This window comes from Ammospiza caudacuta, chromosome 3 (assembly GCF_027887145.1).
Source record: "Ammospiza caudacuta isolate bAmmCau1 chromosome 3, bAmmCau1.pri, whole genome shotgun sequence".
Lineage (NCBI taxonomy): Eukaryota > Metazoa > Chordata > Aves > Passeriformes > Passerellidae > Ammospiza > Ammospiza caudacuta.
The window spans coordinates 44,088,386-44,113,743 of record NC_080595.1 but is presented as its reverse complement, the minus strand read 5'-3'; the positions used below and the strand labels follow the sequence as shown (position 1 = coordinate 44,113,743).

Here is a 25,358-nt window from a genome sequence, read left to right as displayed (position 1 = left end):
CATATTAACAGGGGAAAAAAAATGGTAGTCTCACAGTTTTGGTGAATATGGGATTTATCAAATTCATAGCAAGAGAGTCAGCTATATTTTCCCTGAAAAGGGCATGATAGGATTTTAACAAGTTTTATTTCATTAATTAGTGGCTATTTCAGTGGACCTTTAGGTTCTATAGTCACATGCATTTGTCAACAACACGTAAGAAGGACAAATATGACAACAGGGTTGATTGAAGAAAGTAAACACCATGTGGTAGTAATAAAGAGCATGGAGAGGTATTTTATACTCTATATGCCCAGTGGTATCCTTGTGATCAAATTCTACCTGTATGTACAAAAAGCTGCCAATGTGTTTCTGTTATGAACAGTACCACCACGCAGATACACACAGGAAAAAAAGATTTTATCACACCTCTCAGGCTTCGTATCCAAACATACACACTGACAGTAACAGTTTCAGGCACTTCAGTTATCTCCAAGCTCCTCTGCACACTCCTGCCCTTATGGGGGAGACCCATAGTTTCCCTTGTTCCAGATTCAAGAGGGCAAACAGATGTCCAATTCTGTCTTGCTCAAACTCCCACTGGACTCAACAGGATGTTATGGAGAAGGCTGGACACACCCATTATAAATACTGTGGAATATCAGAATTGCTATTATGCAATCCCTCCTCTGGGACCCATGTACAGCTCAACCTGCAGCTCCTGCACCCACAACACACAGGCCACAACCAGAGATTCATTCAGCTGAGTGCCTGCTTCAGGCATTTCTGCTCTCCAAGTAACACTGGGATGTACAGAAGCTAACTGATATTCCAGAGAGCAGGACAGAAGATGCACTTGTGACACCTCTATTTAACAGGAAGGACTGAAGCATAGTGTGGCAGAATCATTTCTCATCTTTTAGAAGAGTGTACTGGCAGGGCAAACCATCTCACTTCCCCTCACGCATGCTACTTTGCCATCTGAACTGCCTTGCAGACACCTGGCACACATCACACAACTTCTGAATCAATACAGGACACGGAATGTGTGTATATTGACACACACAGCTATCAGGCTATTTCACAGTCACAACAAATGAAAGGAAATTAGGTAATCAGCTCCAATTATACCTTGACAACAGCTTCTAAATCTCACTCCACTGAAGAGTTTTCTAGCAAAAACAGAAACAGTAAAAAAATAATCACAAAGTTTTAAAAGATGTTGACCTTTATTCAAGTAAGAAGCACGAGGTATGAGAAAGTATATAGTTCAGGCACACGTGCACACCTGCTTTGCTCTTGCTGACAGCAGATAGCTGCAGGGCTCTTCCTGAGAGACATCCTGCATACCACAAAAGAGCTGGAGAGTATGAACTGTGACCCCCTTCAGCTTTGATAGACTTGTCATTTTTTTTTCAAACTTTCTCATCCATCACGCACACTCTTTCTAATGTTTGTCTCAATTTTATGAAGATCCCTGAAGGGAATTTCATTGCATCTCTGACACTGCTTTAATTGCTGTCAGCTGGAAATAGTGAGTTTTTACATGTGATTAGTCCTATTTGTAACCTCCTAATTTCATTGGAGACTTCTGGTTGCTTCTTACTTCTATTAAATGAGTGAGATTTCCTGACATGGCTGTAAAATGAATCTCACTTGGGAGTTTTCTCACCCCCAAGGTGTGTTGAGAAGACTCAGGATAGCAGTTTTAGAGAAATAATTTACTTTCATAACAAGGAAGGATACTGTGCGACCTTTTGATTTCTCCTGTCATAATAAGCAATGCAGACAGTAAATGCTCTATTCTGTCATTATTTAGAATGATAATAATGAGAACTGCTGAAATAAAATTTTAGCTGCTATTGCCTGAGGCAGTTCCTGAAGTGACCTGAGATTTGAAGGGAGATGGTATTCTTTTTGTTCTTTTCAGTCTTTAGATTACACAAATTCATCAACTAACAAACACAGCTGCCCTGTAGCACTTCCAACACAGTCAAAACCTAACAACTTAGAAATCTTGTCAAATGAAAACTAACACTAGACTCCTATGCATCATTCCCTTAGACCAAAACACACAAACAAAAAATATCAGATCAAAGCAGTCAGATCAAATTACATAAACTTAATGGGAAAAATATCTGACATTCCGGTTATTAACCTCAAGGGAACTTTAAGCTTTTATGGGGGTTTTCCAATCATTGCTGAAAAACAAAAGGAAGGTTTGCAGGGGAATGTATATAGTGTACCCCTGCATATACATATATGGCTGACATGGCTCATCTTAAGGTAGAAAATGGCAATCTAGGGAATTTATTGCAGCTGATGGATACAACATGCAGAAGCCACAAAAGGCCTACAGGAAGCAGTTCTTGATAATGCCTGATATCTCTCTGAGTTTGTCAAGAGAGCCTTTGGACCAGGTTCTCCACAGGATTCTTGGTGCTGCTGCTATGGAAAGAGAGAGTACACTCAGAGGCTGTAACACAGCAGCAAGAACAGCTCTCAGCTCTTTGGTCTGCACTCACAGGACAGAAGCATCTTTCATCCAAACCCATCTCCTTCTCTCCTTTGAAAGGTAGGGAAGGGCAGCGGGTAGAGAAGCTTCAAGCTCCATCTGACCTGCACGCAAAAATAGGAAGAGGCATCCAAAAATTCACATTATTCTTTGTAGGAAAGACCAGGCAGCATTGATGCAGTGCTCTTTTTCTTTTGGGGAGAAAGAGTTTTGCACCATGAAAGGAAACACATACCACAGGCTGAGAACCCCAGCTTTAGGGCAATGATAAGGTTGAAACACTAAGCTCTCACAAGCCAGGAAATACCAAGCAGATGACACTTGGCTCTCTGCACTGTGCAGAACACTTTGGCCAACAGCATGACAAGAGCAGAGAATAGACAATTTTGCTGATCACTTCCTGTAATGGTGAATTGCTTGCTCCAATTCCTGACAAAAGGCAGAGTAGGATCAAACATATATATTTGTGTGTCTGTGTGTGTGTGTGTACATGTGTGTATACACACGTGTAGTTATAAGAAAGTCTACACAAAATAACCAGCTCGGACAATTGGCAGAGGGTGTAAAGAACCAGATTTTGGCCAGAACTGCCAGAGGAACTCTACTATTTGTATATCCTTTGTTACTTGTGTTCAGTCTCACCTGCAAGAAGGTGTCATTCAAGATTTATTACTGAACTCGAAAACTGTGGCAGACAAAGAAAGCCAACCAGGCATGAGCCTCTTTTGCCCAAAACATTGTACAAACACAAATAGCTTACAGTCTATACACAGAAAAGGCACGTAAACACTGAAGATGAACTAAGGAAAGATCAACTGGACGGGGAAGGAGAATACTGGAGAAAAATCTACAGCAGCCAGAGAGAGCCCAGTCACAACTATGAGTCCCAAAAGATGCCAGTTTCCAGGTCCTTTGGGCTCACCCCTAGCAGCAGCATTGCAGTAGCTCTCTTCTTTGCTTCCACCTCAATACTACATAAATTGTGAACCTGTGGTTATCTCACCAGTCCCTCTACCAAACCAGCAGCGCTGTGTCTACTGAGATTTAGTGGGTCTGTCACCAGCCACAGAGAGGAAAAAATTAATCTCTATCAGCCATTTAGTCTTGGTGTCAGATCTGGCTTTGTCATATAGCAGGAAAAAACCTGACTATCTCATTGCTGTAGACATCTCCTGGTCTTGCAGCTAATGAACATAAACACTGACACTTCGTAAGAGAAGTACTTGATACTCATTTTGCAGTGGAGAAAATTGCTGCACTAGTTACAGACAAGTAAACACTTGAGCTTTTTGCCATTTTCCCTTCAGAGTGAAATCAATTATCCATGCATGAATATTGCCTTGTAATTTTTTGCAAATTAATGGAAGTCCATTGTCAAGCATTGACAGAATTTTTGCTCTGGGAGTCATTCAGCACCTGAAAAAGGGAAGCTTAAACAGAAGAGCAATTTACCAAATGAACACTTCTTTCAAAAAAACTTTCCCTTTCTTTCAGAAATGTAATTTATGGAACCTTTCAAGGAGAAAACATGATGGAAAGATAAAACCTCCTGTTTAAAGTTCAGATTTGCAACTAAATCCACTTAGGCTGAAATCTATCAAAAATTTGGCATGCTTGGAAACTGCTGCCCCAGGAGGAGATGGTCTGAAATACAATCCCGTTAAATACAGTCTAAAAAATAAGTTATCCACTTCGTTTGGTCTTGCTCACCAGAATTTATGTAATAAATGCTGCAAAAAGAAACAGCATGCAATGAAATTATTATGCCCTACACTTTCTGCAGACTGAACCCCTCCTCGTGTCTCATGGCCAAGAGCATCTCATATGTTAGGCCATATATTCCCTCTTGTTCTCATCAGCCTGCTCTGAGCTCTCACGAATGCTAATTCATGTTAATTAATTAATGTCAAGCCACACCATGTCATTAAAGACACTTTGTTTTTGCAGAACTCCTTTCTACCTTTTGATAGTTTGTGTCAAGACTTTTTTCCACTTGAGATCCCATGTAAGTTCCCATCTGATGTGCAACAGAGTGGCAAGTACTGAAAAATCAAGGCCCCCAGCTGCTCCCCTCCTCCCCCCTGGACAGCTGGGCAGGAATCCAGGGCTTGCCCTCCTTTCTTCCGGCCCTTGCCAGAAGAGAGGGACAGGGCAGCCCGCGCTGTTCTTGCTCTCCCTCCCGTGGTGGATGCCTGCAGTGCCATGGGAGAGGAGAGGTGACCTCCCCTCCCCTGAGGACGCTGCACAAGCGTTGCCTCTGCTCTGCATTTGCAACGGAATGGACAGGGGGAGAAATGGAGAAATACCTGTACGGACCCTCCTGTCTCTGCTTTTTATTCTGCGTCACTTAAATCTCTGATGGCCCTCTTCCAAAAATAAGCCATCCAACACACCAGAGACAATTCACTGAACAAATAAACCTATGGTACTCAAACGTGAAGCCTGATTTAGTTTCTATGTTGACAATCTTTTTCATTTCTGCACCCTCTTGTGGGGACAAAGGTACCTTTACAGTCTGTCCTACCCTCAAGTACATCATAGCATACTTATTTCAGGACCAGGTTTCACTCACTTGATTTCATGTCTTTGATAGAAACTTTTACTTTAAAAAGTGACATATGTTACAGTGATTTTTCACTCTAGAAGACCCATCAGCCCATGTGACAACTGCTCCCTTGACTCGAGCAGTGTTATACAGCACTATAGGTAAAAAAAGGTGATGCACAGTGACCATACCATTAACAAATATAACTTTACAGAGCCAGGGTCAGTTTCACTAACACCCCTTTGTCTGCACTAAGTGGCATGGATATGGAGGCTACAGTGAATGAGAACTGATTAAAACACTGTAATTAAATGCAATAAATAATTCTTCACCTGTACAGACAAGGACAACTAAGACAACTGAATCAGAGACCATTGGTAAGCTGTGTTCAACGTGTCCTCCTGCTTCTAATAGAGAATCTCCTTTTAATTTTAACACCATTAGGTTCACAGTCCCAAAGAGGAACACAGTATGCTTGGATGAGAAAATTAGGATAAAGACAAGTACACTGAAACCAGCATGGCATGCATGTATCAGCCTCACTGAGAAGACATTCTCACATTTTAGTATCCCCATCTTTCTGACATGCTGTCAATGCCATACTTCTACATTGTATTCTCAGAACAGCAGCCCCACACCCTAGATTCTATCATTTGCAGGAAAATGCCACTAAGAAGAGCAGCAACTAGCAAAATAATAATAAAAAAAAAAAAAATTGGGAAGCAATTCGCAATTCTCTAGATTACATGTTTTAGGTCCCCAGCTCACACATTTTGTATTCTGCAACACTTCCAGACACATGGTCTGATTTAACAGCATTTCTGTACAAGTAGACATGTTGCAGTTAAAATATGGTTGAAATCATTTGCATGTCTACTAAAATGTCACCCACTCCTCTCCCCATCCTCCAAAGTAGTAATGAGACTCAATGGCAGATTTTACTCAGACTAAACTCAACCATTCCTCCACTTTAGTCCAGATAAGAGCAAGAAAAAATAATGGAACTGAGGCATTGCCTTCCCACCCTGACATCCAGGGGTCATGTGCAATCTGCAGGTTTTCTCTGTATTGCAGCTTGCTACATGGATCATAGTGAGTCCATCCTGAATACCAATAAAATTATTCTTTATCTCTTGCTACTTGCATTTCAAAAAATGTACAAATCTCTCCTGAGCTTTTACACCATTGACTCACTGATAATACCCTGTTTTAATTCTGAAAAATGGCCAGAATATTAGTAATTGCATGATAAAGGTAGGCCAAGGAAAAAGACTGTGAGCACTTCATGGCAGCAATTTTTTCAAAAAATCTGCAAAATACAGCATGAAGCCATGACTTAACGAGCATTCCAAAGTAAAGACATTTTTCTTTTTTTGCATGTAAGTACTCCTTAGGTGCTCTAGGAAAGATTCAAAGATTTATAGCACATGTATGACAGCTAATTTGTATACAGTTCAAAAAGTGAACACCTAAAAGGCAAGAAAGTATATTATTACATCCTCAAAACAAATTTAAGGCAACACAAAAGAAAAAAATTATCTTTACTCAGTGACTCAAAAGATGACACAACAAGCAGCCTAAAGTAAATGAAGGGGAAAAAGCTAGGTTTTGGATAGGTATGACGTAAACATGCTCAAGCAAGTTTTCTAGCAAGCCACTGTGCAAGCCAGGGAGAGAGCTGGAAAGGATTCTCTTCAGGAAATGTTCTCTCTTTCTGTCCCGACCAGAATTCTAGGTTGCATTCTCTATTAGCCTGGATTTTCAACAGCTGATGAAACACTTAGTGGTCATTTTTAAAAGGTAATAAATTTGAGAGGGGAAAAAATTCACTGAAGGGCAGTTACTAACTCATCAAAATGATTTATTCTGCAAGGATCAGCTGAAGCTTCCATTTGGGAGACTGACTTGATGAGTTCTGTGGTAAGATGTGACACTACATTAGCTTTGCTGCTTGAGGACCACTGATAATTTGGTAAAGTCATATTAAGCAACCCTCTGATACTAAGTGTTATCACACCAATCTAAAAACTAGTCCATATTCTTCTAGGTAGCTTTCACTTCCCCATAACCAAAGTTTGTGTCCTTGTATCCCATGCACACCACTGCACTACAGCAATGGCTGTAATTCAGACCAATTCCCTATGTACATGGGAAGTTAGGCCAAGACTGAAAAACTGCAGGAAAAAAATGCAGTTATTTATGCTATACCTTCTCTTCTCTGCTTAGTTTATTTGCTTATGGGCAATATTGTGTTACATCTCACTAGCACTCCTTTTCTTTTGGCATAAATTATTACATGTGAGATTAGCATATTGCAAATTTTTTCTGAAGTATTTTCTCTTTCCAGGTTTGCCTCCAGTGTTGCACTGTTGCACTACCACTGTAGACAATATTAAGGAAGTAATTAGCAAATAATAACCAGAAGCGGATAAAGAAATGTCAAGAGAAGCATATCCTGTGAAAATACACAGGGCCATTGGGATCAAATGACTGGCATCACCAGAATTTTGCTGTAGAAGACAGTAGAGGGGCAGAGGATGCAGTATTGACCCAGTCAAAAACTACTTTGACTATATTAATTTGGAAGAAAGGACCACAAATTTTAATTGTGAAATGGCCTTCATCATTAATCTACAAAGTCAACTCTTTAAAAATCTACCTCAGATCACAATACTGAATCAAACAGAAAATTAGGATGCATTTAGGTTTTGATTCTAAAGAAAGCACAAAATTTTTGGAAATCCCTGAGAGCTTTGCAAGACGTAACTTCCTTTCACTCCACAAATTGCCCAAGAATGTTTGAATTTATTCAGATAAAAAACGTCACTCCTGAACCAAACTCGGACCTTCATTGCTGTTCAAAAATAGGTCTTTGATTCCAACTTTTTCTTACTCAGTTTTTAATTTTCAGGCGCCTCTGCACTTCCTAGTCTCAGGCCTGACAGGAAATGAAGCACCAAAATACCATGAAAATGGCTGCGCCTGTGGTGAGGCTGGTCTGGCTGAAGAAATGGAAATATGAGCAAAGTCCAGAGCAAGCCAAATCTTGAAAAGATCTGTAGCCTGGTTTCCAGACCAACAGGGTTCAGATAGGTTTTGGATAGCAGCTAAACCTTTGGAGGCTTTTCAGAATGAACTAAACCTTGAAGTTTGCCCACTGTCAAGAAATACAGCTGTTCCTCGAGATATTCAGGAGGCAACAGGGGGCCAATGACAGCACCAAAAGCGGACACAATTTGCATGATCTACTTCTTTTTGTTTGCTCGGTCCTGCTCTTCCCTCCCCACTCACATTAATTTCTAGTCTTCAATTCTAGTTTTAAAAATCCCACGGGCATGCAGTCAACCGACCATCTTCATTAATGTCTGACACATTATAAGGTGAAGTTTATGTTGGCTGTGTGCACAAAAATTACTTCTGACCCCTGACGAAAAGTTTGCTGACATTTTCAATATCAACTCCCACAGTTTTTGGTGTTGTTTCTTTAACAAGAAGTGTCTTGAGAGTTTATTGCAAGAAAGCGTTGTTGGAAGTGTTTTATTTTCAGAGCTGATGTACCCTTGGTTGTACCAATGCCCATTTGCAGTAACAATGTTGTTAGGATCTGGAGCCACTTACAATTTTATTTATGGTCTTGGTTTTTCAGTCACAATTAGAGTAACTTTTCCAAATGTTTTGGTTTGCAGGCGCCATCCAAATGGGTCCTTAACTTGGAAAGCTTTGATTGTGTTTAGCTTCCCTTTACTGAACTACCTTAGCGGTCCATCTTATATTGGTCAGTGTTGTGGAAGCTATCCAGCACACTAAATGCTATTGAATATTCACAAAGCATGTGCCAAGGGAGAAAAAGAAAACAATTGTTCCCCAAAATATTCAGCTGCTGATGAAAGAAACTATTACCAGGCAGAGGTGTTCATTTCAAGAAGTAATTTCAAGCAAACTTTCTTCCTTTGTAAGATCTATCAATTGTATTAAGAAAAGCACATGGTGCAGCAAGGCTTTGAAAGTATAAATAGTTTGTGGTATGTTGCAAGTCATCAAGATTTTAAAATAAGAAACACTTGTATCCTATTGTTTGTAGAAGTACATCCACACACACAACACTGCAACTGAGATAAAAGCGAAGTTGATGGTTTCAAAAATGCAGTATAAACAATGACAAAGTGCGTTAGTAAGTGCAGCGATCATAAACTTACTTATTTGAGGAACAAAATGAGCTTTCTTCAAAGCACGGTGTTTCAAAACAAAAGTACCTATATCCTCAAGATATGCCTAATTTCCCTAAAAGAAGAAGACAGCAAGGCTCAGATCTCCTCAGTTTCACACATCCAGAAAGAATGGGTACATCTCACAGAGCAGAACAAAAATGCAGCATTGCAAAATCATTCCAACAGTGTGTTACAAAAATTACCCCATGCTACCTGGTTTTCTATTAACAAGGTAAAAGGGCAAGGCTATTTAAGATATTTTGTGGAATGTAAGAATGTTTTACATTAGTATTTGACACAAGGGGAGAAAAGAACAAGAGCAGCCAAACTGGCTACAGTCCTTCCAGATCTCATGGGTTCTTATGAGACAGCTCTCAGCCTACCTTTCCTTAATGAAAGCCATTGTTCTGTTGCCAATATTTGTTCATTTGAAATAACAGTAAATACAACAATAAAGAACATTATCCTCCTGCATGCATCCCTGAGGCTCAGTTAGCAATTAATAATTGGAATATTGCATTTCACCTCACTTTATCTATTATTGCAATATGGTCCTACTCAGGAGACCAGAGTCCAGGAGAAACCTTAGCAAAGAGTAATCCTGGTGACAAGAAGCCAAGACTGGTACAAACTCAAAGTAACTTTGGACTATCTCTAACTCAGTGAGGACATAGAAATTCTGAAACTCTTAGACCCTGGTGTACATCATGGCTTCCCAATAAAGATTCAGGTATGCATCAGCCCATCTCTCATCAACCCTTCTCTATCCTGGCACATAGTTAGGCAGTCAAGTAAATTCTGTCTGGGTCCACAGTTTGGGCAGAGAGGGACAGATTACAACACTCACATTCACTTTGGATATAACCATGAGGTCCAAGGGACCAGACTCTAAACAAACTGGAACATTTCACCTACCTGCTGACTATTCTGCCTGCCAGAAATCATCCTAATAGCTGTTATGTAGTAGGAAGCCTATGCTCATCACTCCTTGCTAACCTGCAGTCACATAAGGCTCTTAAAACAATCAGAAATCTCTAGGAGATATTATTTGTGTGAAAACTCTGTGATTTATTGCTATTGGACTATTGCAAAGCTTCCAACATATGAAAATCACACATTCACCTGGACTACAGACATGGGTGGTTCTTGTGGGTATTGCTGCCCAAATGAAATGCAAAAATATTATTCCTAATTAAATGGGGAAACAGGTCTGTAAACTACTGAAAGTCTTTTCTGAACATAGTACTTGAGCCATTCCTTGAGCTAGTGAGGACATAAAGTTAAAACAGGCCAGAGATCTGTTTATATGGATGAAAATCTTAAAGACAGATGTTGATATCCTCCCTCCCTGCCATGCCATCACCCAGTTTGTTGCTTAAAGCTCAGGCAAGGAAAAAACCTCCTACCCATGTGTTACCTTTCAGAAAATGGTACAGTGGCTTTTGCTAGAGGGAACTATAATTTTATTGTCTTGTCTCTGCCAAGGTTCATCTTATGTCAGATTTACAACTGCAGTAGACTGTTCCTGATATTGTCACCACCTGGCAAGATGAGTATACCTCTGACAGTATTGTGATCAGGGATGGGCATTCCCTCTCCATGATCATCCCATCGTTTTGATAAAACTCAGATCAGCATTGAAACACGCCCTGTTCCCATGACCTCTGGTTGTTTATGAAAATTTCAGCCTTTATCTGTTACTCTTCAAGCCACAAATAAATATAAAATCCGCATATGATGTGTAGAAAAGAATGGCTTTTCTCAGTCGCCACACAGTGGCACAGCAGGTGAAAAAAATGCCATAGATTTTCTTGGTTTTTCTACACAGCTTTGGTTTGTTGTTCCTTGTAATTATGCAGATACTATCCTTGGATATTTGAGAAAGGTACATGTGGAAAGGGGTTATATAGTCTGTGAGCTACAAGCAAAATGACTGCAGGAGTTAAGAATGATTAAGCGGTGTGGTATTTGTTGCCGTAATAGCACTGGGTTTTTACTGTCATTTAAAGTACAGAAATAGTAGAAATAAACCTGCCTCACTCAAAGTTCAGCCTTGTGGGAAGATGTAGAAAGTATATGTGCATTAGTGCGTGCGTGTGTTATTTCGCTCCTATGGGTGTCTGCCTGTCCCTTACTTGCTTTAGGGAAGGATTTCCAATGTAGTCTAGTATTTGTATGGGTGAGCCCTTTCCATAAGAAGAGCACAGGCAGCGGAAAAACTAACATGAGCTCACTACCTGCAGTCCTTTACTAACAAGGCTAGCTACATCTACCAAAATGTTCAAGTTCATTTCAGTCTGAAATCTTGATGTCTTCAAAACCGCTACCTTTTTGGTAGCAGAGGCAGGGGTGGGCATTTCACCAGAATTGACTTTTCTGCTCATGGTTCATAAAGATGCAGACTACTCTAAGGTACAGAAATGAGTACCGCACACTTTGAATTGGTGAAGGAAGGAACAGAGGGATTTTTAACATCACTCAGATTACAGCGAAGTCTAATACATTTGCATGAGTCTCTGGCATTTAATTTGTTAAGAGTTTGCCAAAGTGCCCTTGGCCAGATTTTTCGTCCCTTTTGTGATGCAGACAACCCCTCACTGAATGAAAAGTATATTCTGCAGTGATTTATATCCATATTTTAAATCACTTTAACATCATTTGGGTTATGTATCATCTGAAGGTATTGCAACTGTCACAATCACTCTTACTTTACATTTGGATAAACTAAGGTTTGGTAGCATTTCCAGTTTACTTCTACACTAATATTTAGAACTCTCTTTATGTACAGAAAAAAAAATATTACATGTCCTATCTTGCAAATTATGTTTATACATTTGTTAAAATGAACTTGAAAGTAAATTGTAATGTTAATCTGTTTATTAGAATAGTATATACCACCTGACAGTGTAAAGGGTCTTCAAATGAGGGTCTTAAAAAGTAAAATATGAGAATCACTTGACTTTGTTGGTCCCACACTATAAAATACCATAGACAATAAAATTCATGGAGCAAACTCAGTCCTTTAGGGTTTTCAACTAGCAGCTTCTAATCTACAAATCATTTAAGAGGAAAAAAACCAAAAAACAAAAAACCCAAATATTTAGTCAACAAGGCAAAACTTTTCCTGAAGAATTTCAGGTATGAACAGCTCAGCCATCTCCCACAGCCATTTCACCTTGAGCTGTCCCTATAGCACCTTACTTAATAAAGGGTGAAAGAATAAAAAAAAAAAAAAAAAAATAACAAAGAAAACCAAACAAACAAAAAAAAAAACCCCTCATGGGATTTTACAGAAATTTTCTGAAGGACTTAAACAAAATAGGGTCTATTTCACTTTGCAGCTGCCTGTAACTTTACAATAATAAACTCTAAGCGCATAGCCTTCACCAAAACACTTAAAAACAGCTTGAAAGAGGTATTTGCTGCCCGTTATGTTTACTCAAGCACTTGTTTAAAAACACATTTAAGGAAAATGTTTTTATTTCTACAGATTGCATTAATTATAGCTTTGCAAACACTGCAAGCTCTACAAGAAGACTGAACTGAGCTATTAGCTGCAAACCTCAGGTCTTGGCTAGAATAGTGGTTATGGCTTATTTAGTAAGCCTAATGAATTGGCTCACCCATCTCTACGCGGAGTTCCATGTATAGCACCATGGAGCCTGGAACAGCCAGAAAGGCTTGTTTCATGTTGCTTTCTAATTAAAATGAAGTAAAATCGGTCAGCCCGAGTCGGTCCAAAAGCGGACCTCACCGCAGCATTATTCCTCTTCGGGCAAATAAAAGCATTAACACGGACATTAACGCCGGACCGAAGCTCTGCGGGGACCCGCAGTAAACCTGCGCTTCGCAGCCGCGGGCCGCGCTCTTCCCGGAGGCGCTCGGCGGGCGGCGGTGCCGGCTGCTCCCGGGGCGAGCCGCGGCGGAGCGCCCGCCGGCCGGGGCTCCCGCCTGTCCGGGGATCCTGCCTGTCCGGGGCTCGCTCCCGCCTGTCCGGGGCTCCCGCCTGGCCGGGGCTCCAGCCTGGCCGGGGCTCCAGCCTGGCCGGGGCGCCCGCCGGCCGGGGCTCCCGCCTGTCCGGGGATCCTGCCTGTCCGGGGCTCGCTCCCGCCTGTCCGGGGCTCCAGCCTGGCCGGGGCTCCCGCCTGGCCGGGGCTCCAGCCTGGCCGGGGCTCCCGCCTGTCCGGGGCTCCTGCCTGTCCGGGGCTCGCTCCCGCCTGTCCGGGGCTCCAGCCTGGCCGGGGCTCCCGCCTGTCCGGGGCTCCCGCCTGGCCGGGGCTCCAGCCTGGCCGGGGCTCCAGCCTGGCCGGGGCTCCAGCCTGGCCGGGGCTCGCTCCCGCCCGGCCGGGTCAGGGCGCAGCGCTCGGCCCAGGAGCCGCGGGCGCCTCTCGCCGCCCCGGAGCCGCATCGCCCGCTCAGGTGCTCCCGGGACCGGCCCCGAGGGCGCCCGGCGGCGGGGTGGCCTTACCGTGAGGGCGGAGAGCTTCTGTGCCGGCACGGCGGGGAGCAGCTCCGGCAGCAGCAGCAGCAGCGGCACCCACATCCTGAGGCGGCGGCGGCGGCGGGCACGCAGCGGCTGCGGGCGGCGCAGGACGGGGACTCTCCTTGGGATGTCGCTCCCCACCGACGCCTGCTTTGGCTCCTTTTCAACCGCTCCGGCTGGGAGGTCCCAGATCAGGTCCTCACTTTTCTTTTTCCCCACCCCAGCCCTTAAAATTTGGGGACGCCTGTAAAGCTGAGAGGCGGCACTTTCCCCCTCTCTCTGTGTCCCTCCCTCGCTCCTCGGGAGTCAGCCCGGCTGGGAGATGCTCCCCCAGCCTCTCCTCTCCCGGAGCCCTCCCACTGCCGGGGGAATCTGCCGGACGCCGCCGCCTCCCCCGGGGCGCCGCGCCTGCCTCCGCCTCGGGCGAGCTGCTGGCTAACCCTGGGGGTCCCTTTCTCTCCCTCCCAGCCCCGAGCCCTCTGTGGCAGGGAAAGCGGGAGGAAACGAGTGGGACGGGAAGGGAGGACCCACCACCAGCTCCGGGAGCACGCGGGCAGGCACTGCCGCGGAGGCTGGCGGTGTGCGACCTCTGCGAGCCGCTCTGCCCCTTTTCCTCTTATCCTTCCCCCTCCCCAGCCCGGCCTCCGCTTTCTCCTCCCAGACCCACAGATCCTCGCCGATGAACCCTCCCCGGTGCTCCCGGGGGGTCGCCGCTCGCTTGCCCCGCAGGGTTTATTCCTCCCCCTCGCCCCCGCCACATGCTGAAGCAACACGTACGGACACCGGCAGCCCCTGGCGGGCGGGGGAGGTGGTCCCGACCCCCGCCCCGGTGAGCCCCGACCTCCCACGGGAGCGCCCCTGCCCTGGCCCCGCCGCGCCTCCCGCGGGCACCGCACGGGCGGGAGCCAGGACCGCGGCGTGCAGGTCTGTGAGCCGGGACCAAAGCCAAGGTGGCAGCTCCCGTGGGGCGGGCGGGCGGCGCTGGGGGCTCCGGCGCTCCAGCAGGGCGGGGAGCGGGCACTGCTGGCCCCGGGCGCTGAGATGCGGAGGCTGCGGGGCGCAGTTAATGCCAGGTGAAACCTTGCACCCCAGAGCTGCGCTTTTCTTTCTCATCTCTTAGGAGCCAAATAGAGGTCTGTTTGTATTTCCTTACTGTGAAGGATCTCCTCGTCCCTGCTGCCTGAAAGAAACCCTTTCACTACAGTTTTGTCACTGGAGTTCCCCGCTCCTCCCGGGGACCCAACAGCTCACTGCCAGCTTGCAGAGATCCCCGCAGATAAGTGGTACTGCAAGAGACGCTGAAGCGGTCAGGGCATGCTTTATTCTCCGTGTGTGCGTGTTTGTGGGACGGGACACAAAAGGGCTTTAGGAAGGCAGCAAAGTGGTACACTCCCAGTACACAAATTACAATTTTTTCAAACATGAAATCTGACATCCTTGCAGGCTTTGTCACACGTGGCTCAGTGAGGGGTCAGGGCAGAGCATGCCCCCTAAAGCAGTAGCTACATGCATGGTGAACCAAGGTGGAGAGAAGTGGGTACTAATTACAGAGAGATTTGGGTGCCTTACTTGAGACACCTACTGCTGCCTTTTCCAGATCCTACAATGTTCAGTGGATGCAGCCAGCAAGGTAGTTGTAGCACTGCCAGGTCTCAATGAGCACCCAGAGTCACAAAAATTTAAAAAGCACCCTTTTCAAAAGGTTTTGTGTTATATGATGCAATTTTTAACAAAGTATTTGCACACATCTGTGTGTAAATGGCCTGTAGTATCTCCTGTGTTTTTTAAATGGGGAAAAACCCCCAAGATAACATATTCTATCACCCAGGTTGGATCATGTTTGAGGCCCTTCATTGCAGCAGACCTCTACTGCTCTCAAGCTAGCAGCATCTCTCATAGCGATAGCAAGTTGCCAGTTGCTGCATTAGGCACTGCAGTACAATTTTGCAGCCTGGGCTTCATAGCCCTTTCCTCTTAGCTGGGTGAAACTTGGCAATGTTGATGTGTCTGTCAGAGACAAAAGGAATTTTTTCTCTCCTTTCATATCACAAAATTATTCACCACATGTACAAAGTCCTGTTTTCCTCCATCTTTCCAGTTCTCCAGTCCAGCCCAGTTTGTTTCCCAATTTAGGTCCGTGTCCCCTTCATCACAAGCCCATGCTTGCTCCCCCTTCTCTTTCAACTGCTCTTGCTATATTGCAAACCCCACAGCTCCTTCGCCTTCAGTTCAGTGCTGTGTGCGCTGCTGGCATGCAGCTGGGCAAAGGCAATTCATGGCCAGCAGCCCCTTTGCTCTTGGCTTGTCTGTCAGGACATGCTGAATGACACAGCACACAGTTTGGATTGGACATTGCAGAAAAAAATACGTTCTCAGAATTGATGAGAAATACATCTAATAAAAACAAACTGCAGCTTTTTGAGGGCTATAACTTAGTTGAATGTGAGTGGATTTACACAATTTTGACATTAGCCAAAAGGCCAAAATTCTGCAGAAAGGCCAAAATTCTGCAAAAAGGCATGTTTAGAGTCCAGAAACTGTTAACATTATAATTTTAAAATAAAAATGATTTGCCAAAATATATTAAAATTACCGTTTAGGGAGGGGACAAAATATAGAGGTCAAGTCAAAACTGTGGAGGCACAGACCAGTGTGTGTGGCTGGCTGTCCTTGGGAAAACAGACAGCTTTGACAAGCATCATCCTTCAGTTAGACTTTTTAGTTTCAGCTTGTTGCATTTTTCATTATTAGAGCTTACTATGTGGAGATTTATCACATTTTAGTGATTAGTCAGTATGAGGAAGAGGACTTAAACCTCTTCAGGGCAAGAACAACGGCAAAAAAATCCCACTCTCATCTTGATGTGAAAGCAGTGCTAGTAGCATTCCCACCTGCTAGTGACAGAGTTCTTCCATGCTCTCCTCATCGCCCAATGCCAGCCCGCTCTTTGGACCTCTCAGAAGATTGCTTATTGCAGTGCAGAGAGAGGCATTGCTGTTGATTGACTCACCTTGCATTAAATCAGAGGTTTAGTGAGGAGCCACAGGTGCTCCTCTTTCACTCAAGTGTAGAGCCTGGGGTGGCATGGCTGGCAAGAGAACCAAATCCTGAAAAACCATCTGGAGGCTGAGTTAAAGGAGCACCAGTGTTGGCAAGAAGGATGTGAACACCAACAGAGGCAAGAAAGTAAAAGAGAGAAGAAAGACAGCCTTTGGAAGTGTTGCTGACAAACCTGGTGTCCTGCTTGACTGTCTGGAAACAACCATGGGATTCTGCATGATTCTTGGAGCCTTTGACATAAACTACTCTGTGGAGAATGTCAGCAGGAGGAGTTCTGTCTGGGGAGGATAAATGCATCCCTAATTCTTACATCTAAATTTGCACCAGCCATTAAAATCATACAGGAAAAGAACTATTGCACGAAGTGAAATAGTGGATGTGAAATGCTTTTCTGAGAGCCAGGGGAGTAGCTGACATGGGTAACACATAGGATGCAGCAGAAAATAGAACACAAAATAACACCAGAGGATCTAAGATATCAAAATTCTTGGGCACAGAAGTAGTGTGTGTTTATTTAGTATTAGTATTAGTATTAGTATTAGTATTAGTATTAGTATTAGTATTAGTATTCCCTTTCCTGGCTGGACTTGTTTGCTATCATTACCTGTTTACTGTACGGCTCATCATCTTTTGGAGGAAATACCTTTTATTTTCAAATAAAAGAAGGAACAAACAGTTTAAATGTGAAAATATAGGAAATCTTACTGGGAAAATCCTGACCAGATCTCAGAGATATACCACTTCAGCATCCATATGCACTGCTTCTTAGAGAATAGGAAGAGATTCCATTCTTCCAGTTCTAAGAGGTTAAATGGAAATGCTTTCACAGGAAAAGTGTGGTATTTTACCAGTGGAAATTTCATGCAGTCCTACATGTGGAATAAGAAACTAAGTTTCGTATATATTTTTTATTTCCAATCCCTAGAACTGACATTTGTATTGCTTACCAGCTTGCTATTTCAGATTTGTAAACCTATTGTAACGCAAACTCCTTTACACTGTCACTCCTCTTCCTCAGCCCTGTGTAAGGAGAGCCCTGCAGTCCCAAGCCAGCTGTCTGTGGGCACGAGGTGTTTGCACAGCCTTCACCACACCCAGCCATCCTGGCCCAAATGGCAAGGTGAAATGGGCCCAGTGCCAGAGGCACCTATCACCACTGGCAGAGATCAGTCTAGGACAGGATGGAAGCAAAGCTGCCTGAGCATGCAGGGCAGCCATCCTTGTCCCTTCCCACATTGTTCCTGCCTCCTACATAAACAGGGCTTTCCTCTTCAGGGCACCTTGCACAGAGATCAACGCCTTTTAAGACATTAGGAGGTAGAAAACAAACAGGCATAAGCCAGTCATTTCCTTAGCCCTTCTGCCCTTCACTCCTGTCCCCTCCTTATCATGGCACACAGCAAAGTGTATTTGCTCCTTTCTGCCCTGCATGACTGTCCAAGGAAAATCAGAACAAATCTTCTGTGCTAGATGAGAAAACATAATTCATGACTACAAACAACAGCCTCATCTGCAGGGGTGAAATACTGGAAATAAAGGCAAGAGCAGGGATAAAACCCTGAAACTGGGTGAGAGTAGGAATATCTACCCAGCAGGCCTTGCAGATCTGCAGTAGATTCCTGCAGCCAGTTTTTGAATGATCCTGAGGACAAATGCAGAGAGGCAGACACTTCTGGTGGGAAAGTGGGATTTTCAGCATGCAGTGGTCTGTGCAAAAATTGCTACATGTGACCTAGCAAAATTTTGCTTTGCAATAGGTAGCAATGGCTTTTAATCTACTGAGAGGTATATTTTCTTATCAAGTTTTCTTCAGAAAAAGTAAAAAATTGATAAATAATGCAAAATGCTTCTTTAAATCTTAAAGAAAAAAAAGAAAACAAAACCACCCCACCCCCCCCATTTGGGGGGAAATGCCCATTTTTCTTCATGTTTTAGATTTTCATTAACTGTTTTTGCCCGGCTGGCAAGTACAGGTACATTCTCATAGACACTGTGGTAACAGTAAAACAGCAGTTTAACATGGCAATGGACATGACTACCTCTCAGTTTTTAATCAGTTCTTTCCTTTACAATTTATTCAGTATTTCAGAAGCTGGGATTTCATGTACTTCCCATTCCCTACCAAAAAACCAGTGGTTGCGCCTTCTGCCACTAGTTTGTTTGTTTTTACTTATGCTGTTAAACTAATTAACAACCATACATTTTGGAGAATGTGTTATAAGTGCCAAGGTTTCTTCAAAACCATTAAAAATCCTCTAATGTCAAGAACTAATTTGGGCATGTGTTGCTTTACCACTTTAGAGAAAAGACAATATTATTTTTTTGTTTTAAACTGAGGCAAAAAGCAGCAAGTTTTATGGGTTTTGGCAGGCTGGTCTTTGTTGCTAGCATTTCTGCTTAAGCTGAGTTAGTGGTGAGCTGCTGGCTTACCATGTCTCTGGGGCACACTGAGGTACAGTGTAAAGAGTGTGGCAAAGAGACAAATTTATAGCAAGAATTAAGTGGAGAGACACAGTGAACAATTGAATAAGGAGCTGTCAGCTTAGACAAACAAACTATCAAGCTTTTTCAGTGTAGGGCTGATATTAGACCAAAAGTTCATTTCTCAGACCTGAAGAAAATCTTTCTTTCTCATTGTGGTTTTAAACCTCTGACAGGCTTCATAAACATTAATCCATAAGGTGTTTAAAATGTTGTGTGTCAGCAAAGATTTGTGCAGGTTCTGTGGCCTGTATTTATTTCTATGTAGTGACTATGGCATAAGGAAAAAGATTCTTGCTTATGAAATGTAAACATGGGCCCACTTGAGAGACAGTGATAGGAATTACACTAAGTATTTAGTGAATGATTGGTTTCCACTGGGAGAACAAAGCATATTGCATTGGAAGAGATAAAGCAGGGGGGGGAAACAAAATCCAGTAGTTTCATAACTATTTTTCTAAGAAAGAATGTGAAACAGTATCTGTAACTGGCACCTTATAACCCTTAGGTCATTTGGCCTTTCCTGAGCTCATGAGAGTCGATCACAAGTTCTTCAGGAAAACAAAATGTACGTGTGTTTGTGCAAGTACACACCAACTTTTAAAAAATTATGCATTTTACAGTGGGGGCACATCAACTGCAATAATATCCTTTTCAGGAAAGATTCCTTGGGCCCCCAGCAAGTGTTTCTGCTGACAAGCAGACAGAACTTTGCCCCTCAGCCAAAAAGCTGCTGTTTGAAATGTCTGGAGATAGAGGACACCCTTCTTTGAGCTCTTGTATTGCCTGAGTGACACCCAGCTCTCCCACATCCCATCCTCACCACTGGCTGGTCAAACTGTTCTGGAACGGTTCTGACAGATGAGCTCAGAAGGACAGAAGGATCTTTTGGTAGTCAGCTGGGCCAGGACTGGGGAGACTTTTTGCTAGGGGAGGGGTTAAGATTTGATACAGCTGATTTGAGCAGAGCTGGGATGTGCACCTTTGTTTCCTGTGTGCCAGATAAGCATCCCCAGCAGACAGCTAATGTGTAGTCCCTGCAGGGTTTCTCAGGAGAAGTTTTTACTTGTATTCTGTCTCTGAAAAAAAGAAGAAAAAAAAAAAAAAAGCCTTGCAGCTCTGCTGGCAAAATCCAGTTGGGTTGCCAGGATGTGTTATTTCATCCTTGGAACCGGTGCAGTGTCAGGAGTTGCACCACCCCTCTGGAGTTTATTGATATAAAAATTCCAGCACAGTTGTACTTGCAGGCTCCTTCTAGTGTACACTATGCCTGTGAAATAGAGTATTTGAGAACTTTTGGCATTAACAGATTATTTCTTTTTAACACATTTTTACAGAAATGTCGGATAAACAGTGAAAATAAGTTAGGCTAACAAATTCAGTGCCTAAGCAAATATTACTGGGTGCTTTGTTAGACTGGGGCTGACATTAGAGTTAGGGAAGAAAAACAAACAACAGTGTTACTTTTCTTTGAGTTTTTTTCTGTGGCCAGTCCTATTAGCTACAGCTAGAATCTACAAGTCATCTCAAAAAATACCCAAGCCATGTACTGTCATTTATTCCTGTAAATCATATTGACTTCAGTTGCATTCCTCTGGTGTAACTGAGAACAAAATTTGGCTAAGAAGAATTGGGCCTGCTCATTTGTCCACAGGTTTTGCATATGTCATGTGAAGAGATCTAAGTTAATATCAGATAGCTCAACTGCCACCTTGGCAGTCAGCATAAATCTTCTAGGGCAAACTTGTTAGAATTAATCTCAGTACAACAAATGGACAGAAAATGTCCAGGGATAATGTGAAGAAAGTAACAGAGGTCAGGTCTGGCTTTCCAGGTCTTGTCACAATAGGTCTTGACTATATGGATAACCCCTGGCAGCATGGTCAGTTTGTCTTCAGCCTGAGAAACCATGTTTGCCTAATCCACACCATTAGGATGGGTCCAGAGAACAAACTTGGGTCCAAGAATATCTGCTGTCTTTGACATATTGTTTATGTCCCAGCCATTTTTCTTTTTTCTTTTTTTTTTTCTGTTTCAGTCCCACACAGCTCTGAGCTATTGCTTTTTCTCAACTGTGCTTTCTTCTGGTTGGGAGGCAGGACTTGGCTTTTCTCTCTGTGATGCCTCAATACTACAGGTGCCATTACAAATATTTTATTTGCTCATTTTCAGAAACCTGGAAAGTGAAAGAATCTGAGGTAGAGCTGAATGCTACATTGCAAATACTCTGGAAGGTATGTCCAGCTTGGCACTGAGCTAAGTCATCCCAGTTGGCAGGAGAGCAGAAAGTCCTTTTCTCTCTCAAAGATGAAATCGGAATGTCTGCCAGCTCCCTGTAATTACGAGCCCCAAAGAGTGTCTACTCTGGTGTAACTAGAGATCTATGGGTTTTGGCATTTCATGTATCCATTACCACTTAGTGCTACATCGCCAGGCCAAGATGGGAATTTCCTTTGCGGCAAGACCTCTTTTATTAATAAAATACGAACCACATTTGTTCTCCAACATCAATCTCAGCTGGCTAATTTCTTTTCGTCCCCCAATACAGACCTTCATTTTGAATGCTCCTGGGGAGTATCCTTTCTCTCTTGTTTGTCTCTGCCTGTGTTTAATTCTGCGTCAGTATGCACAGTAATAATTCCCACTCCAATGCAATGAACACACTATCTGAACAGCCTGTTATGGTCACTGTGGGTTGAATCAAGGTTCAGGCTCCTCAGATTTGTCATGCCTGCCCATGAGTGGCAGCACCTCAAAGCCACATCCCACCATACAGTGTCACACCCATTGTATGTGGCAGTGAGGTTGTAGGGGAGTCCTGACTGCTGACCCGCTGGAGTCAGAAGTTAGGAGGAATATCACTGGCTGCAGGCTGAACCAGAATCTGTAAGAGTTTTCAAAGCTTGCTGAGAAGCTATTAAATACTCAGATGACTTCCCAGTGCTGAATGTGATCCTGTCTGCACCTGCTTCTGCACCATACATCAGGTGGCAACAAAAGCACCTTTATATTGGAGTGTTGGTGACATAGATATACAGATTGCATCTGAAAATTGATTCACTAAGAATTATAGGGTAAATTTGAGTTCCAAGGGTCCTTATGGAAGAGTCCTCAGATGCTTGTATAATGCAAGTTATTCCTGCCTTTTATGTATACACCTTTCTCCATTCCTGCCACTGTCAGGTATAGATCCAATGCTGGAAGACAGGTCTTTTCCTGCCTATGGCTGAAATGTTATCACAGCAGGTTAAGAGAGAGCTAGCTTTTGAAGAACATTTTGCCAAGAACCTTCTTGTCCCCAGGAGGAATCTTGGGGAGGGTTCTGCCTCGCCAGGGTCTTACATGATGCTATTGGAGCAGTGACTGTTGCAGACACAGGGAATATATTTTGTTAGTGGGAACACTGTGGAAAAAGGAATTCCCTTAAGGTGAAGGAGAAAGCAATATAGCAGCTGTTATGAAACCATCTGACTACCCACATCCTTGTGTACATAGCGACAATTGCTGAACTTCTTTCAGATGAAGCCAAAGGAGAGAAAAGTGGGGGGAAAAAAATAAACAAGCCAAAAAACCATAAAAGTAACAATGTAGAAGGGGAGTGAAGAATGACCAGAGGTTCCTTCCCCAAATAAGAGACCAAACCTGTTCAGTGCATAGCTGACTCTGCCTCTGGCCTCGATTCTGCTGAAACACCTCACATCTGGTAAACTGTGAGCTGCAGCTACTGCTTTCCCTGCTGCCAATACATCCACCACAGATCTCACCTCTTCAGTGTTCCTGGCAGCAGGTGATGCAGTTGTTCTCCTATCACAGCTCTTCTGTGCCTCTGAGCCTCTCTCCAGTACCTGAGTAGTGACATTCAAAGGGTATTTAAGACCACAATCACTCCAAGCCTCTAGTGCTGTGTTAACTTGAGCTGGAGTTATCCAGCAGGGATCAGGGAGATTAAAAGGGCTGAGAAATACAATGTTATATAAATCTTGTTTCCTTACGAAAAAATTGTATTTGAATAAGCCAAAAGCATGGAGAAACAGCCTTCATGTATTTGCCACTTGCCAGTTAGAAACCTCTGTGTACAGTGATTTATAGTTTATTGCCAACCACATTGTCATTGAAACTTGAAATTATTTTACACCAGAAGGTTTTTGCAGATTTTGAAAACATTTGGTTTTGGTCTGATGGGACTTCAGAATCTTTAGAGGGGATTTGCTTTTTGTTCTTTGCTTTAGAGTTGCAAGATCCATCCCTTCCATTGACCTCGCTCACCACTTGTTATCATCATTTATGCAAATATGAATATTATTTTCCATACTTATAAACAGTTTTTCTTTTTATGGACCGTAATCAGATGGGATTTCTCTGTCCTTCAAGGTGTCAGCCTAAGTGGATTTTGGATCTCTCTAGTGGAGCCTGAGGTCCCCAGCTAATTTGGAACAGTTGAAATTTAGAAGGAAAGTGCAGCTAAAATTTCAGTTGGTTTGGGCATTTAAACAATCACATATAGGCTCAAAAACTTAGTAAGGCAATTCCTTTACTTCTTTTCAAAGACAAACTTATAATTGCCTTGGTCACTCATAGCTTCAGTGTCTATCCATGAGATAGACTATGTGAGACCTATGTGGGTTTGACCCCAAAAAGAAAAGCTTCAGAAAACTTTCATTAATGTCCAGGAATATAGCAGGAAATGGAGTTGCAAGCATGTATATAATCTTATTTGGATTGTGCATTGTGAATCAAGTAATACATGCCTTGATGAAGTTTTGTATGAATGTATGTGAAAATGGTAACTTCTGGCATAATATAATTGTCTTTTGACTTTCAGGCTCCCAAAACCCCTGAACAAAAACAATTCCACATGACAATAATTTTGCTATGAAAACAATAATATTTTTAAAGTTTGAAGATAGACACCAAATACAATATGAAACAATCTTTCTTTCAAGAAAAGCTGATTACCACTAGTTTTGTCATTGGAATAAGTATTTTCTTGTTACTGCTGTAACACAGAAAAGTATTTTGCTTTTTACCTAATTTGTAGCTCAGTCACTCACTCATGTTAATCAATGACACTTCTGCAAATAAGACCAGGCAAAAATAAGAATTATTCTTAGAAGTATAGACATGCACTTTCTATAAAATATATCTCATTTTCAGTGATAAAACTTACGAACATGATTGTATTGAGATTACCCTTTTTTTTTTGGGGGGGGGGGGGGGGGGGAGAGGGTTGGGTTTGGTTTTTTTGTTTTCAAACACAGAATCCCCCAGGAACTTTCAGTGGAGTTGCAAAATTTGCAGTAAAATGTTTGATTTGGTCAAAAAGCCTCTTCAAGATTAGATTAAACTATTTCAAGCAGTTTTGCTGTAGACTCAAAATTGTGTCTTTAATCCAATATAAACTCTGTTTAATGAAAGCCATCTGCAAGTCGTATCATTGTTGCTCCTTATCCCATTCCTACTGCTGCTTGAAGCATCTCTGTGTTGACAGTTAAAACATCAGTCCAGCAGTTGGGACTTTCTGCTTCTTGCTGCCTCTCCTGTCAGCTCATGCTGCATGGCTGAGCCAGTCGTGATCGCTGTGCAGCTCCTTTTGCCCATCTGATAAGAGGATATTGTATCTGCCTGCCAGGTGTGTTGTAGGGACACAGAACTTAATGTTTGCAAAGAGGTGATCTGGTACTTGATCAGAAATCCTGCAGAAGGGCAAAATTTCACAATGGAGTTGGAGCACAGACTCAGATAACAACATTTAATGCTTCTCCAGTCTAAAAAGTTTTGCTCAGGCTACAGTGAAATGAAATGATGACTAAACTAATTTAAGTTCACCCAAAGTCTTTGTTTCCACCCCTGTGCTTTCTCACAACCCTTGTGAGTTCTTACCTGTGCTAAGATCTGTTGATGAGACCACGCTCTCCTTATCTATGCATTGACCTGAATGAGAAATTATGTTGGTGAGAGGAGACTTACTCTTAACTAGCTAAGTTCCCTGATCTGCTTTCAGCATCTTCCAGAAAAGTTCAGAGTTGAACAACTGACAGGGCAGTGAATTGCAGTACACAGACAGGGACCCGGAGATAAAATGGGCAG

General features: G+C 43.0%; 1 protein-coding gene across 3 annotated transcripts in view; it reads right to left on the bottom strand.

Annotated features, from left to right (window-relative positions):
• The window catches only part of SMOC2 (SPARC related modular calcium binding 2), a 137,177-nt gene extending 123,232 nt beyond the window's left edge, over positions 1-13,945 (bottom strand). For all 3 annotated transcript variants that reach the window (XM_058801730.1, XM_058801731.1, XM_058801732.1), the window contains exon 1: positions 13,716-13,945. In XM_058801730.1, the coding sequence (XP_058657713.1) occupies positions 13,716-13,790 (75 nt within the window). In that variant the 5' untranslated portion in view covers positions 13,791-13,945. The remainder of the gene's footprint in view (positions 1-13,715) is intronic.
• Positions 13,946-25,358: the final 11,413 nt, after the last annotated feature.